The sequence below is a fragment of the Pagrus major genome, chromosome 8 (genome assembly GCF_040436345.1).
Source record: "Pagrus major chromosome 8, Pma_NU_1.0".
Classification (NCBI taxonomy): domain Eukaryota; kingdom Metazoa; phylum Chordata; class Actinopteri; order Spariformes; family Sparidae; genus Pagrus; species Pagrus major.
The window spans coordinates 28,659,010-28,672,412 of record NC_133222.1 but is presented as its reverse complement, the minus strand read 5'-3'; the positions used below and the strand labels follow the sequence as shown (position 1 = coordinate 28,672,412).

The 13,403-nt window shown below is 41.0% G+C and overlaps 1 protein-coding gene across 1 annotated transcript in view; it reads left to right on the top strand.

Moving 5' to 3' along the window:
• necab2 (N-terminal EF-hand calcium binding protein 2) overlaps nt 1-13,403 on the top strand; it is a 143,220-nt gene that overhangs the window by 66,004 nt on the left and 63,813 nt on the right. The window contains exons 6-7 of the mRNA XM_073472777.1: nt 7,781-7,917; nt 8,931-9,055. Of these exons, the coding sequence (XP_073328878.1) occupies nt 7,781-7,917; nt 8,931-9,055 (262 nt within the window). The remainder of the gene's footprint in view (nt 1-7,780; nt 7,918-8,930; nt 9,056-13,403) is intronic.

Genomic DNA, 13,403 nt, shown 5'->3' with positions numbered 1-13,403 from the left:
GAAGAGTTTGATCTCGCAGCAGGGTGCCACTGTGTCGAATCTCAAATCTCGCCATCTTGGTCGAAGTCGAAGCAAGTGAAACATAGCTGCGGCCACCACTGTCTGTGTGTCACTAAGAGATTTGAACAGAAGCCGAAATTCATTCACTTTAAACACAGATGGTTTCATGTGTAACCTGGTGATGATGTCATAGGCCAGGATCAGGATAGTTCAGGGTTGCTACTGCTGCTGTATACTAAACTGTTACGACGTCTTTCAGCAAACAGTGTTTGTTAAAGGAGACCTTTCATGCTTATCTGTTTTTTTCCCTTTTCTTCAGCATTTTTTATCAGTTCTTGTGCACGTAAAAGATCTTGAAATATAAAAGGTCAAAGCCCGCTCCAACAGAAGCTCCTCTCTCCCACAGAAAACACTGCTCCTGAAACGCCTCATCAGTATTCCCTCCTTTAATTCCGTGACTTTGTGACATCATACTACATCATGTCACACATTTTCATAATTTCTGCCCAGCAGCTAGTTTGGCATGTAAGAATTGATTTAGCCCGGCTGCTTTGTTGTTGTTAGTGGTGTTGGGTCAGACATGTGTGAGCTGACCAATCACTGGGTATTGAAACAGAGTGAGAGCAGACAGAGGGGGAAACACTAAAGCATGTAAACATATTCTAGTAGTAACCAAAAATACAACAATGAACCTGAAAATGTGCTTAATATATCTCCCTTAAGTCAAAGCAGTCTTTATTGCCTCAATAGGAACCTAACACCACATTAAGAGCCTGCCAAACTGTTACGATATAAATATGAGTGTATTTCTTCACACGCTTCTACACTTCCTGGCCTACAGTATCTAGAAGGTGCTAAAAACAGCTGGGTTTTAGCTGACTGATTATTTTTCAGCTTATATTTTGAGCAGCAGAGAAAGTACAATTTTGTCGATCCGCATGGGATGCTGAAGCCAGACATACCCAGGATCTGGCACACGTTGAAGTTTTTTCATGTATTTGCAAGATGTTTACACTTTGTACCATGATCTAGGGCCTCATGTTTCAAAGGAGTTTATCTTCTGACCTAAATATGGTGCAAGGAAAAGGTCCCTCTCCTCTCCTCTCCTCTCCTCTCCTCTCCTCTCCTCTCCTCTCCTCTCCTCTCCTCTCCTCTGAGAGCTGCTTAAGGTGACTCAATTTACCTCCTGTGAGACAGATCAAGCTCCTTCAAGCTAAGCTGAAAGATATAGAGAATTATCAGTGGATCAATACCAACACTTACATCCCCTCTCCCACCCTGCTGTCTGAGTGATGGCCAGCTTGCAACACCTTCTTCTTTACTCAAAGTTGTTCATGCTTGACATGCCAGCACTGGCACGCCTGGAAGGCTGTTGTGACATTATTTAGACTAGACAACACTACAGGCACAATTATATGGTCTCCAACTCCCAATCAATACTCTAGATTGGGGGTTATACACAAGGGGAGCGCCACTCACTGTCTTATTATGCAGTCCGTACCCCATCATTACAGATTGGTGGATGCTTTCATGAGCATGACTGCTAGTTTGTCAGAGTGAATGAAATCAGGGAGATGTTGCAAGAGTCTTTTTTTTATTAGTAACATCACATTGATCCAAATATGCTTTATGTTAAATTCAGTTATTTGATTTCTAATTCTGCTATGCTCATATTTCCAGAACACTTTATCATAATAACCATCATCAATTAATGGTAAATGTATAGTTAATAAAACTTTAGTTAATAGTTATTTCACTGTTAACAAACAATGAAATGCTTCATAAACCATGTATTAAGCAATATCAGTTGCAACTGATATTTATAATTGTAATATATTGTAAATGGTTAATAAATACTGTGTAGTTCATCTATAAACATTATTTGGCTGGACATTATAAAATTACAACTCATGTTTATAAACCTTTACAATTGTTTAATGAATTGTTTATAAAGTATTTCATTGTTTGTTAACAGTTTATTTACTGAAGTTTAAGTAACTATACATTTACCATTTCTTAAAGGAGACATATTACACTTATTTCATGTTTATCATTTTATTTTGGGTTACTACTGGAGTAGGTGTTTTAGCTTGTGTCTCTTTAAGGTCCTCCCTCCCAAATACCTATTCTCCTCTGATTGGTCAGCTTACACACCCCTGACCCAGCACCGATAACAACAGTGCAGCCATATTCTCTGATAAGGTGCCAGTTTGAATATATGGTCAATGCTTCCTGTCCAGGAGTGACTTTTTATTGAAAATCATGAACCAAAGTGGAAAATTGTTAGTCGAATATTCATAATAGTGAATAATGTGTGAGTGAAAACACTGCAGTCTGGCATTATCAGTCAATTATGTCTGTCAAACTGGAGGCGTACTTCTTTGTCACCTCCGCAAAGCCTCTGTATCCCCATCTGAGACACTGAAGATGGAATAATTTCCCCTAACTAGACCAACCTCTATAATCACTGATTACCACCTTCTATAACCCCCTGTAATCAGCACCGCCATCTTATCGCAAAATAGTGTTTGTGTGTGTGTGTGTGTGTGTGTGTGTGTTTGTGTGTGTGAACACTGCAGGGGAAAGCTGTGCCGTATGTGTGCAGATGCGTAGGTGGATGATAATGAGGAGATTTGTTGTTAACCTTAAGAAGATGAAAAAGAAACAAAAATGCATGTGTACACACACACACACACACACACACACACACCCACAAACCCTCACAGGCTTAGTGACCCCGCTGGCTCGGTCAATTACTCCTACCAGATTAAATTTTTCAGGTCTCATAAAAATCATGTCACCTCCACTTTGTGATAAAAAAACAAAACAAAAAACTGATACTTAAAGTGACTTCAGGGCAGATTGCAGCTCCGTGTGTGTTGGCTGCGTGTGCTCTTTCAAATGAAACATGTGGCGATGTGTGAGAAATGACAATATTGAACCTTGCAGGTGTGATAAGTTCTAAAGCAATGTCATCAATCATCACACAAAATCCACACATCCAAAAGCACAGGCAGATCTCAGCAGACACACACACACACACACACACACACACACACACACACACACACACACACACACTGATGCTAACAATAATGCACACTGTAGCTAATCACCAGGCTGTTTTCAGGGAGCCAGCGGAGAGAGACGGTGTATCTCCTCCTGGGTCAGTGATCTGTGTGAATTATAGATCACAGTGTTTCTATCCCAGGTTTTGTAGCCGGGCTCATGGGAGCAGAGGAAGAGAGGGAGTGATAGACACATACAGGAAGAGGAGAGGGGAAGAAAGTGAGGGGAGAGGAAGACAGGATGAATCTGAAAATAGAATTTACAATTTCACACAACACACTGTGTTCGACAGAAGGTACAAATAAACCCACACTGCATTTCTGAATCAGTCCTGTGCAGTTTGGATGTTCTGCTGATGCGGCATTCCTTGATTCTAAAAAGCAAAGTGGAAAAAGCCCTAAAGGCCATAAAAGCTCCAGGCTTAATGTGACTGGTTTGTGCTAATTTATTGAAAATGCATAACACCATTGCACAGCACAAAAGTAGTTGTTAGAAATGGATAGAAGATTCGACAGAGACAGGATGAGGGTCACGTTCAATGGATGATTGGGGTCAAGGAGAAGGATGAAAAGAGGTCGATTGCAGGGGGATGAACAGTGAGAAGGGGTGGCTGGAGCATCTAGGAACCAAGGAGTCGAGACTCAATGCATTATGCATTTGAGGCTATTATGTGTACAGCTAGATCATTAAAGGATCTTAAAGTGGAAAGAGACAACTTTTCAAATTCCCCCCTTCTAGTGTTTCCCTGTGGTAGTTCTGTTGGTGCCAGTGTAGCAAACACAACATCAGCAACATGGCTGTCCATGGCTGTGGACAGTTGGCAACAAAGCCAGTACCTTGGTCAAGGGCACTGACTGGAGAATCAACCTAGTGTGCAGGTTTTGATCGAGGAAACCCATGCAAGCATGGGGAGAACATGCAAACTCTGTACTTTTTGCATGATTCAAATCCATGACCTTCTCGCTGTGGGGCAACAGTGTTAACCACTGTGCCACCACTGGCGAAGAGGAAACACATATCAGCGAGGAAACAGACTTTGACACAACACCGGTGCGCTCCATTGAGCAAACGCCCGAATGCCTCTTGACTTTCTGGGAGAGCAATGGCAGACATGCTTCCTTCGTGCTGTCATGCGACCTTCATTTCTTGCAGGAAAAATCAAGCCTCGTGGGCAGGCCAAATACCATAGTGAAAGCAAGGTTTATAGGGAACCAATCTATATTCGGATGATGTCAATTTTCTCCAGCCATTACACTGTGCAATCAGTATTTACTTCAGAATGATGAGTTACAACAAAAATGTCTATTGCCAGTTTAAATTATCTTTAATGGCAAGTTTTGGGAAGCACAATGTAGGAATTTCCAAGTTGTACCGTAGTGGCTTATATACTTATACTTCAATTTGTTGGTTGCTTGTGTGTGTTTAACATTTGATGCATACTATTACAATTGTTGCTCCAGTGGCACCATTAGTCAGTAATGATCATTAACGTCTAATCTAATCTAATCTGTTTGATCTAGTCAGTCCAGGCACATAAGCATTTAAGCGTTTAACAGTTATTGTCAGCAATCATGCATGTAAACACGTACATATACAGTATGTGAACAGTACATGAGCACCTATGATTCAATAACTTAATCAGTGCAGAGTTCTAGAGAATATTGGGAACCGGAGTGTTTTATGCAGCCAGCTGAAGATGTGATTCAGCCAGTGCGAAATAAAACAAATATATCACTACTCACTCAAAGGTCACACAAACATAGACTTTAATACATCTACTCTGTGTGCAGTTGGACAATAGTGCCAATAGCTTTACTTTGACCATAAAAACAACCAGTTTATCCACCGTGTTTTACTCCTGCGTCTTTCACCCACTGTGGGAGCTAGTCCCCTAATCACTTCTTCCTCTGAACCTATAAAACAGCTGTAAACTTTAAGAATATCACCTCAGGGAATTTCTCCACTTTATTAGTTTGGTTCTCAACTTTATTAGTCTGGTTCATTGTCGTTTCAAATAAATGACAGTGCTTGACTCTATAGAGAACACACTGTCTACCAGCACACTCAATATGCCAAATAAGTAGCATGCTGTATCAAGAATCTATCAGCATTTTCTTATTCAATGACTAAGTTCCCCTAATGGACTCATAATGCTCTCATAATCTCTCCAAGAAAACTGCCAAAATTTCCATGTATCGTCTCTGTTTATTCAGACGTGTACCCCACTTTGGTAATTGAATCTCAGCGTGGTAGTCATTAGTGAGTCATCAGTGTCTCTTGGGTAAAATCGTGCATAAAAAAGCTACCAAAAAACCTGGATTCTGTAATCCTAGTGATTTCTGTTGCTTCCACTTCAGATAGATGTGTGTTTTATGCTCTGAGTTGATTCTGTTAAAAAAACAGAACAAGCTGACTGGATTATTCCACACATGAGCCGATGAGGATGAGCCTCCTCCGAGTATTTGTGTTTGCATGGCTGAGGATGCATGTTTGTGCGTGGACATGTGTGTGTACGTGAGTAAAAGCCATTGACTTCGATAATGGAAGTCAATACGGCCCGTGTGATTCTGCGTCTCGTGGGAGCCTTTGTCTTTGATTAGAGCATAGCAGAGAATGGCTGACTGCACAGGAACCTTAATTGTCTTCCTGAATCACTGCACTGTGACTTCTGACAGTAAAGCTGACATGACCGACTGAGTTCGCTCTCTGGAGTACACATGTAGTCAATTATTGCTTCATGTTTGATGGTTTGGTTTTCATGTGTTATTGACAGTGTTTAAAGCCTTAACCCACATAGCAAAGTCTGGCCCGGTGACAGTCCACACAGTCATATACACTTGGCCCACATTAGTAATCACTTATGGTGTGGACGTGGTCCAGATCTGGTAGCCAGAGCACGAATGCCTTGACATAGGCCTGATTCATTGCTGTATGTGACAGACACTTACACTGGGCCAGACCAACTTTGCTATGTGGGAACATTTCTAAACAGCACACGAAAGTTGCCGGTTTTGTTTGATACGCTGCAAAACAAACCACTGTATCTCACAAGACTGTTGAATTTTTTGAAAAAATAAAGGTGTTAAAAGTATTATCAAACAATAATTTGCCGCGCTCTCTGCAGTAACTCTAAGGACCGCCAAGGGGTCGCAGCCCCCCTGTTGAAGACCCAGGCTCTAAACTGTTATAGTATCCAGGGCTGGGCTACAGAGGGGAAATAGCCAACTTACACAGTGAATGTGCTAGTTATGAATAACCCCTTAAATAAATTCTGTATTCACATTGCAGCAAGTTTCCTCTGATATCACGCTCAAGGTGGGAAGCTAAAATGTCTCAAGGCTGTGTTCCAGGTTACAATTATATAAACGTAGAGAATCTGACAAAAGTCATCATTTCACCACTCCCTTATTGATCAGCAACTATAAAGGCAATGAATAGCTAAAATCATGAGGGAAAGCACCATTAGCTTGCATTACCGTTTGATAGTTTTGCACGATACGATAGAAAAGGCATAAATCAATTCTAAAACATTAACGCATATCCTGGGAATATTTTTTTAAGCCTGAAAGTGAAACACAAGGATGTCATCACACAGTAATGCTAGCTAGGAAGTGGCTGAATGCTAACGTTAGCTAATGTGTCATCAATTATGTTGTTCCCAATGTCCCTCCAAATTTTTATTGTCTGTCATCTTTTCAGTTGCTGATCGATCAGGAAATGGTGAAATGATAAGAATTTGTCAGATTTCCTACGTTTACACGACTTGCAACCTTGAACACAGCAGCATAACATTTGAGCTTCCCACCCTGAGTGTGACGTTGAAGGAAAGTTGTGGCCGTGTGATCGAAAGTAAAGTCAGAGCATGTTTTGAGCCAGTTAGCCAGACATGCTCACAATTGCTGCTATTGGCACAGTCAAACACATTGTTTAATTTCATTCTTTATAATTTTTCTCTTGAGAGAATTTCACTCAACTGTCCTTCACTAGTGAGTTCTGTCTGGATAGATTTCCCTTTCAGGGCTTCATTCGCAGCAGTTGTGACGACTTCAAACAGATCTATGAAAATGATTGACTACCTAAGGATCAATACGCTTTGCGCTGAATTTTGATGAGCTACAGTTTGTCACTATGAATCAGTATTGTTAAGAGTAGTGGCTGATGCCGACAACTTTATTGATTTCCAAACTTTTTTGTGCTTTTGTGATTAATAAGAGAAGTAAAACGACAAAACAGAACTTTTAATTCCCAGCGAGCCTAGTTCCCTGCACAGACTAAAAGGTTCTCAAGGTTTACATCGGACGTGAAACACTCGGAGACTCGGAGGGAGGAAAGGAAGAGATTAATGAGGGAGTGAGAGAAGTAGAGGGGAAATATGGCAGCAGAGAGAGTGAAAGGTCTATTTTTACTTGTTATTTTGGCCTCCCGACATGTTACCTGTCCACCTTTAGAATCCCTTCGACCATCGGATGGAAGGAAGAGATTTATGCTGAACAAGTCCCTCAGAGGAGTGAAGGGAACAGAGTGAGAATGAGGAAGCTGCACTGTGAAGTGTGAAAGAAAGAAACTTTACCTCTTTTATTTTTTATGGAACATAAACTTCCACGGACTGTTTTTTGTATTATAACAGTTTTGAGAGAATGACTCTGAATACGGTTAAATAAATAAATAAATTACACACATAATCGTGTTTTTTTCCCTCTCTTCCCTCCAGGTTTATGAGAGAGGAACCAACGTGGAGCAGTTTGTGACCCGTTTCCTGCTGAAGGAATCAGCCAATCAGATCCAGTCTCTCCTGAGCTCTGTAGAGAGTGCCGTGGACGCCATTGACGAGCAGCATAGCCAATCAGGGTGAGCCAATGAGGATATCACTGTGTTAGGCTGTTTTGTGTGAAATTGGGAGTGTGTGTGTGTGTGTGTGTGTGTGTGTGTGTGTACACATATTTCATGGCATTATGTGTAAAACTCAGCTTGTCAGCGCTCATAATTGTAACCAGGCAGTGTTTCAAGCACAGATCTCTTCTGGTTAGAACGTCTGTCGCTCACACACGCGCACACACACTCAATGCGCACCCACATTGACAGAATGCATTCCCTAGCCACTCACCCTAACCATATCCATCATAACTAAAATCCTAATTCTTACCATTGCCCTAAACCTACCCAAAACCTCATTTACAACCTAATCCTTCAAACCAAGTCCTAACCTTCAAGCAGACCTTTGAAATTGTGAGGACTGGCCATAATGTTCTCACCCTCCCAAAAATGTCCTCACTTGTTTGGTTACAAACCTGTTCCAGTCCTCATGATGTACTGTAGCAAGTACAAGTATGGACACATACACACACACACACGTTTTTCCATCAATTCTGAAGACATTGGACAGACTTGCAATCATTTTCTGGAGACTTACAATCATAACTAGTCATTACTTGCCTAACCTTAACCCTGCTCTAAACCCAACCTTACTCTGACCTTAAACCAAAACTTCCCCTCAATTTCTCAAATGACTTACATTATGGGGACTTGCATTTTGTCTCCAAAAGGAGGCGGGTCCCCACATTATTACTGTGTAAACAGATTTATGTCCCACGACGTGAATAATACACAAACACACAAACACTCCCACATGCACACACAGACAGTTTCTTCAGATCACCCTCCATCACTCCCTTCATCCTCGTCTTCATCTCCTTTAGTTTCTTCCTTTAACCATTCAAATTATTTTTGGAAGGTCGGATTCTTTGTTCTTGCTCCACTCTCTCTCTCTCTCTCCTTCACCCCTCCACAATCCCATTTTTCATGATCTACTTCTCTTGTTTTCCTTACCCATCTCTCTGCTTCTTTCTCTCTCTGTGTTTCAGTCATCTACCTGCCAAGGTGAGCCCACGGATTCCACCGAGGCGCAACGAAAACACCGTCCCTGACTATCCCCCTAACAACAGAGTCAGTGCCAGGGAGGCTGTCAGGACCATCAACACTGCTTCAGGTGACAACCACAAACACACTCTTATAGACACACACACCAACAATTCCTCAGAAGTCATGGTCGGGGGCCATCCGTCATGCGCTTGTATGATTAGCCTCATATCCACGACCTTTAGTGAGAGTACATCGCTCTGGGCGAGCAGAAATCAAACTGTGGCTGCCACTCAGCAGTTTTTTCACATATTGTACACACACACACTCACACACTCTCACCCCTATTTGATTTATTCTCCATTGTAAAACACCTCTATCTGCCAGCTGCACAGGTCTGATGCAACTTTCCCACAGCAGACAGGCAGGAGAAAAAGAATGGGGCTTAGAGAAGTGAAGGGGACGAGGGAAAAAGAGGGGAGGAAGAAGGCAGAGAGAGGAAGACGAGGATGAGGTGACAAGAAATGGAAAGAAAGGCTGAGGAAGCAAAGGGATAAGGTGGAAGGAATTACTTTATATATCTCTGAAAGTCATAAAGTCAAACCTGTGAGTGTGAGCGATGCACTTAAACTAAACTGCTGAGTGTGTGTGTGTGTATGTGTGCATGTGTTTGTATGTCACAGCACCTGAAACAGACACAAACTGATTGAGGCTGGCGATTCTCTTTGAGGGTGTGCAGGACCCTCATTATTCTCTCCCTGTCTATATACATTCCTCTGTCTCTCTCTTTCTTTCTGTCTCTGTTACAGTCATCCTCGCTCTCTCTTCCTCTCTTCCTCCACCAGCTGGTAGTTAACGCTGCAGCGCACGCTCGCCTTGACACTCTGCACCCACTCGAAACAAATTGCTTGCTGAAGAAATGACACTTCAAAAGTCGTCGAGATACGGCATCACTTTATCGCTACACAAACTTCACAGAAGATGAGTCGGACAAAAAAAAAAAAAATACAGTTGAGTCAATGCTTAGGAAAAGAAAAGCCCGCAAGGGTAGAGAGGAACTTAATCCATCACTGCTCAGATGTTGTTATTGACTGGTGTCAGTTAAAGGTGTTGTTTCAGGGTCGGTGTGTCATTTTGTCCACGTTAAGAAGGGTTAGAAGTGCGGAACACACTTTATTAGTAAAGCAGTAGACAACAGATGGTTTATAATGGGGCTGCCCAAAGTGGGGCCTGCAATAAGGTTCAATTTGGCTCGCCAGATGTTTCTTGCGGTAAAAAAGAAAAGGGAGGTAAAATTACTCCATAGATATGAAGGAACTCTAATTATTAATTATTCTCATTACCTGAGCATGATGGGTGGAGTGACACTTGGGAAGGGAGGATGCAATTAAGGGAACTTGGGATAGTACCATTTTTACAATACAGTAGGTGTCTGCTTCGGCCCTTGGCAGCCGCAGACGATGTTAGCATGACTGCAGCCAGCGCTGCACTTACTCACAGAGAACTGAACCCTCCTGCATGAATGACGAGGGACCAACATCCATCAACATCTCTTTTTAATTAATAAGCTTGAGAAGTTGTTGCTAGAGATAACTAGGTGTTTGTTCACTGTCGTATTTGATGTTATCATTTTTACTAGCATTACCCAAAACCGAGCCGCTGGTTGCATCTGAAATTCCTTACCAAGTTCTTTTGGTGAGTTCTTTTTGAGTCTGAAACTTGAACTTCTCTTATGTTTTTGTGTTGTAAAACAATTAACAATACTTTCTGCAAAATCTCTCACATTTTTAAGTGTCTCACATATAATTTGGTAATGATTTATTAACATTAAATGCTTTGAAATTAAACAAATGGTATCTTCTGTAATGCACATGAACATACCTTCAAACCCAAATCAGAAAACATCAAAAAATGTCAGGGAGCCGTTGTTGCTGAGATTACATCTAAATGAGTGTTATGGAACAAACAGGCACAAACAACAGAGCTGCTGTCAAAGACATTATTGATTAAGTGAGTGATCAGTAGAGCAGAAATTGATCATCTGTGTTTTAATAAACAAAGTGTTCGACGTGTGGCCCTCACACCTCAATAAATCCATGACACAGAAAACCACGGCGTTTACTACAAGGGGCCACATAAAGTAGACGTTTGTACTGTTACAACATACTTGTCATAGGTATCAAGGCCAGTTGAGTCATCTGACCTATTTTACTACACACTTAAACAAAAAACATCAATTTAGTTTACAAGCTCTGAGCTGCCTCGACAGGATTTTGTGATTTATGGCCTCATTAATGTGGTAAAGAGAGCAGTAGAGTGTCGTAACAGTTACCTTGGTTTCTATTAGGCTTTTTGTGTCATAAGGATCTCTCTCTCTCACACACACACACACACACACACACACACACGCATATTCTGACACTGCTGTCAAATTGATGGGGCATGACAGTGATGGCTCTTTGTTCTCACAAAGCAGTGACAGTGACAGCATGTTGCTAAAGAACAGTTTATCCTATGTCTATAAAAAACATCATTATACGACACACACTGTGCTGTGACAAAGGAGGGTGTGATGCTTGCAACACACTTTGTACCACCCTCATATCGCCTGCTAACATTGATAGAAATACATAACAACACAAGAACATACACACAGGGTAAAGAGCATATACGAGATTAACAGTAATCCTAATTGTATGCACTCACAGTGTTTGCAGCAGTGGATGTCCAGATGTGTACTGAAAAACTCCACTGAATGTACAGTATGTCTACAGCTAAAGAGTTAGTTCACAAAAAAAAATCAAATTTTCCCTTGTACTTGTAGTGTATTTATCTATCTAGATTTGTTTGGTGTGAGTTGGATGGTTTTGGAGATGTTGTGTGTAGAGATGTCTGCCTACTCTTGAATAAAAAGGAAGATGACACCCAAAGTGCCAATACAACTCATCAGCTATGTCTCTTTCCACCAACAATGACTATTTTCTTTCTTCAGAAGGAAGCATGCATCGACTCATGGATGAGAGGTCAGCTACTTTGAGCACCACAAACTGAGTGCCATCTAGCTCCATTATATTCAGAGAGAGCAGACATCCCTGCAGCTGGTTATTTATTTACCTATCATTGGGAAAGAATAAGATAAGAGATGTTTTATTCTTAGGATGGTAGTATTTCTTTTAAATGAGTCACTCTGACAATGATATGCCCATACCACTGACAGTGACAAAACCAAAGGACTCCTGGGTAATAAGGTATCTTTCAGTGAATTCTGTGTATGACTGTGTAACACACTGACACAGTCAAACCAAACACACAGTCTTATTGTCCATTCTTGAAAAAAGTATTAAAAAAAAACATATTTTTACATAATGACCCCAAACAACAAAGACAAACCACTGCAGAAACCTTCCAAATAAAACTCCATTCTGATCTCTGTGGCCTGAGATAGATAAAATAATTATTTGTTTATGATTAGAAAGCTTCTGTGGTAGAGCGGTGGAGCAACCTAATTAATGAAGAGAGTCATCACTAAATAGCAAAAGCTTCCTGCAAATTGGCTCATTCCATCTCAGTTTTGCCTGCTTTGTATTTCCTCTGTTGCTTTAAAGTGAATCTTCAAAACCCTGTTCAGAGTGCGTTTTATATATTATTCTTTGGATCTTAAAAAAATAAAAAAATCGTCTATCATCTGAAAGTAAACCCATTTCAATACACACAGCTTCAGTGGAGCTTAACCAAAGCAGTGTGCAACACTAAAGAAGAGCTTCAGTATCATGACAGTTATAATGTAACATCATCCAATTATAGATACTGTATACAGGGGGTATATCTGCTTCAACACAAACATGTTCCTTAATGAGGAGAGTACACTGTTTGAGCTGAGCATTGAAAAGGACCCCACTAGACATGGTGTCATTATAAAGAAATAATTGTAGATTATGTACATTTCATTCAATACACTTCTGAAGCGTACGCTGCACAAAAATGTAATCATTTGTTTGCACCAAATCAGCTTGTCAGGTAACAGCCTTTACACACACGTGACAAATTAATGGCAGTAAAAGGCAAAATACTGACCTTCAAACTCACCACATTTGCAATACCATGCTCCAATCTGCAAATCTGCAACATGAATATATGATCTCATTAAAATGATACTTACAGACCAAGCAGGAATGAGCGCTACCCGGGGATCTCTAGGGGTCCCACTGCAGCACTGAGAAGTTGCATTCACCAGCCTGTCCTGGGGCTCCAGTTCAGTCCGTTAAGACGTATTAATACATTAGAACATCAAACAGTTACAAACAAACTAACCGATTGAGCTTTAGAGCAGCAACTCCCATGTTCTGCTAGGTAAAATAACTGTTTTTATCAAAGTAGTCTGGTGGATTTAGAGAGCGCACAGAAGGATATAAAAGCTTCAGTTCCCCATCAGTAAATCCCTCATGTCTCTCCGTGCAGGGAGAAATCAAGGTTACTCA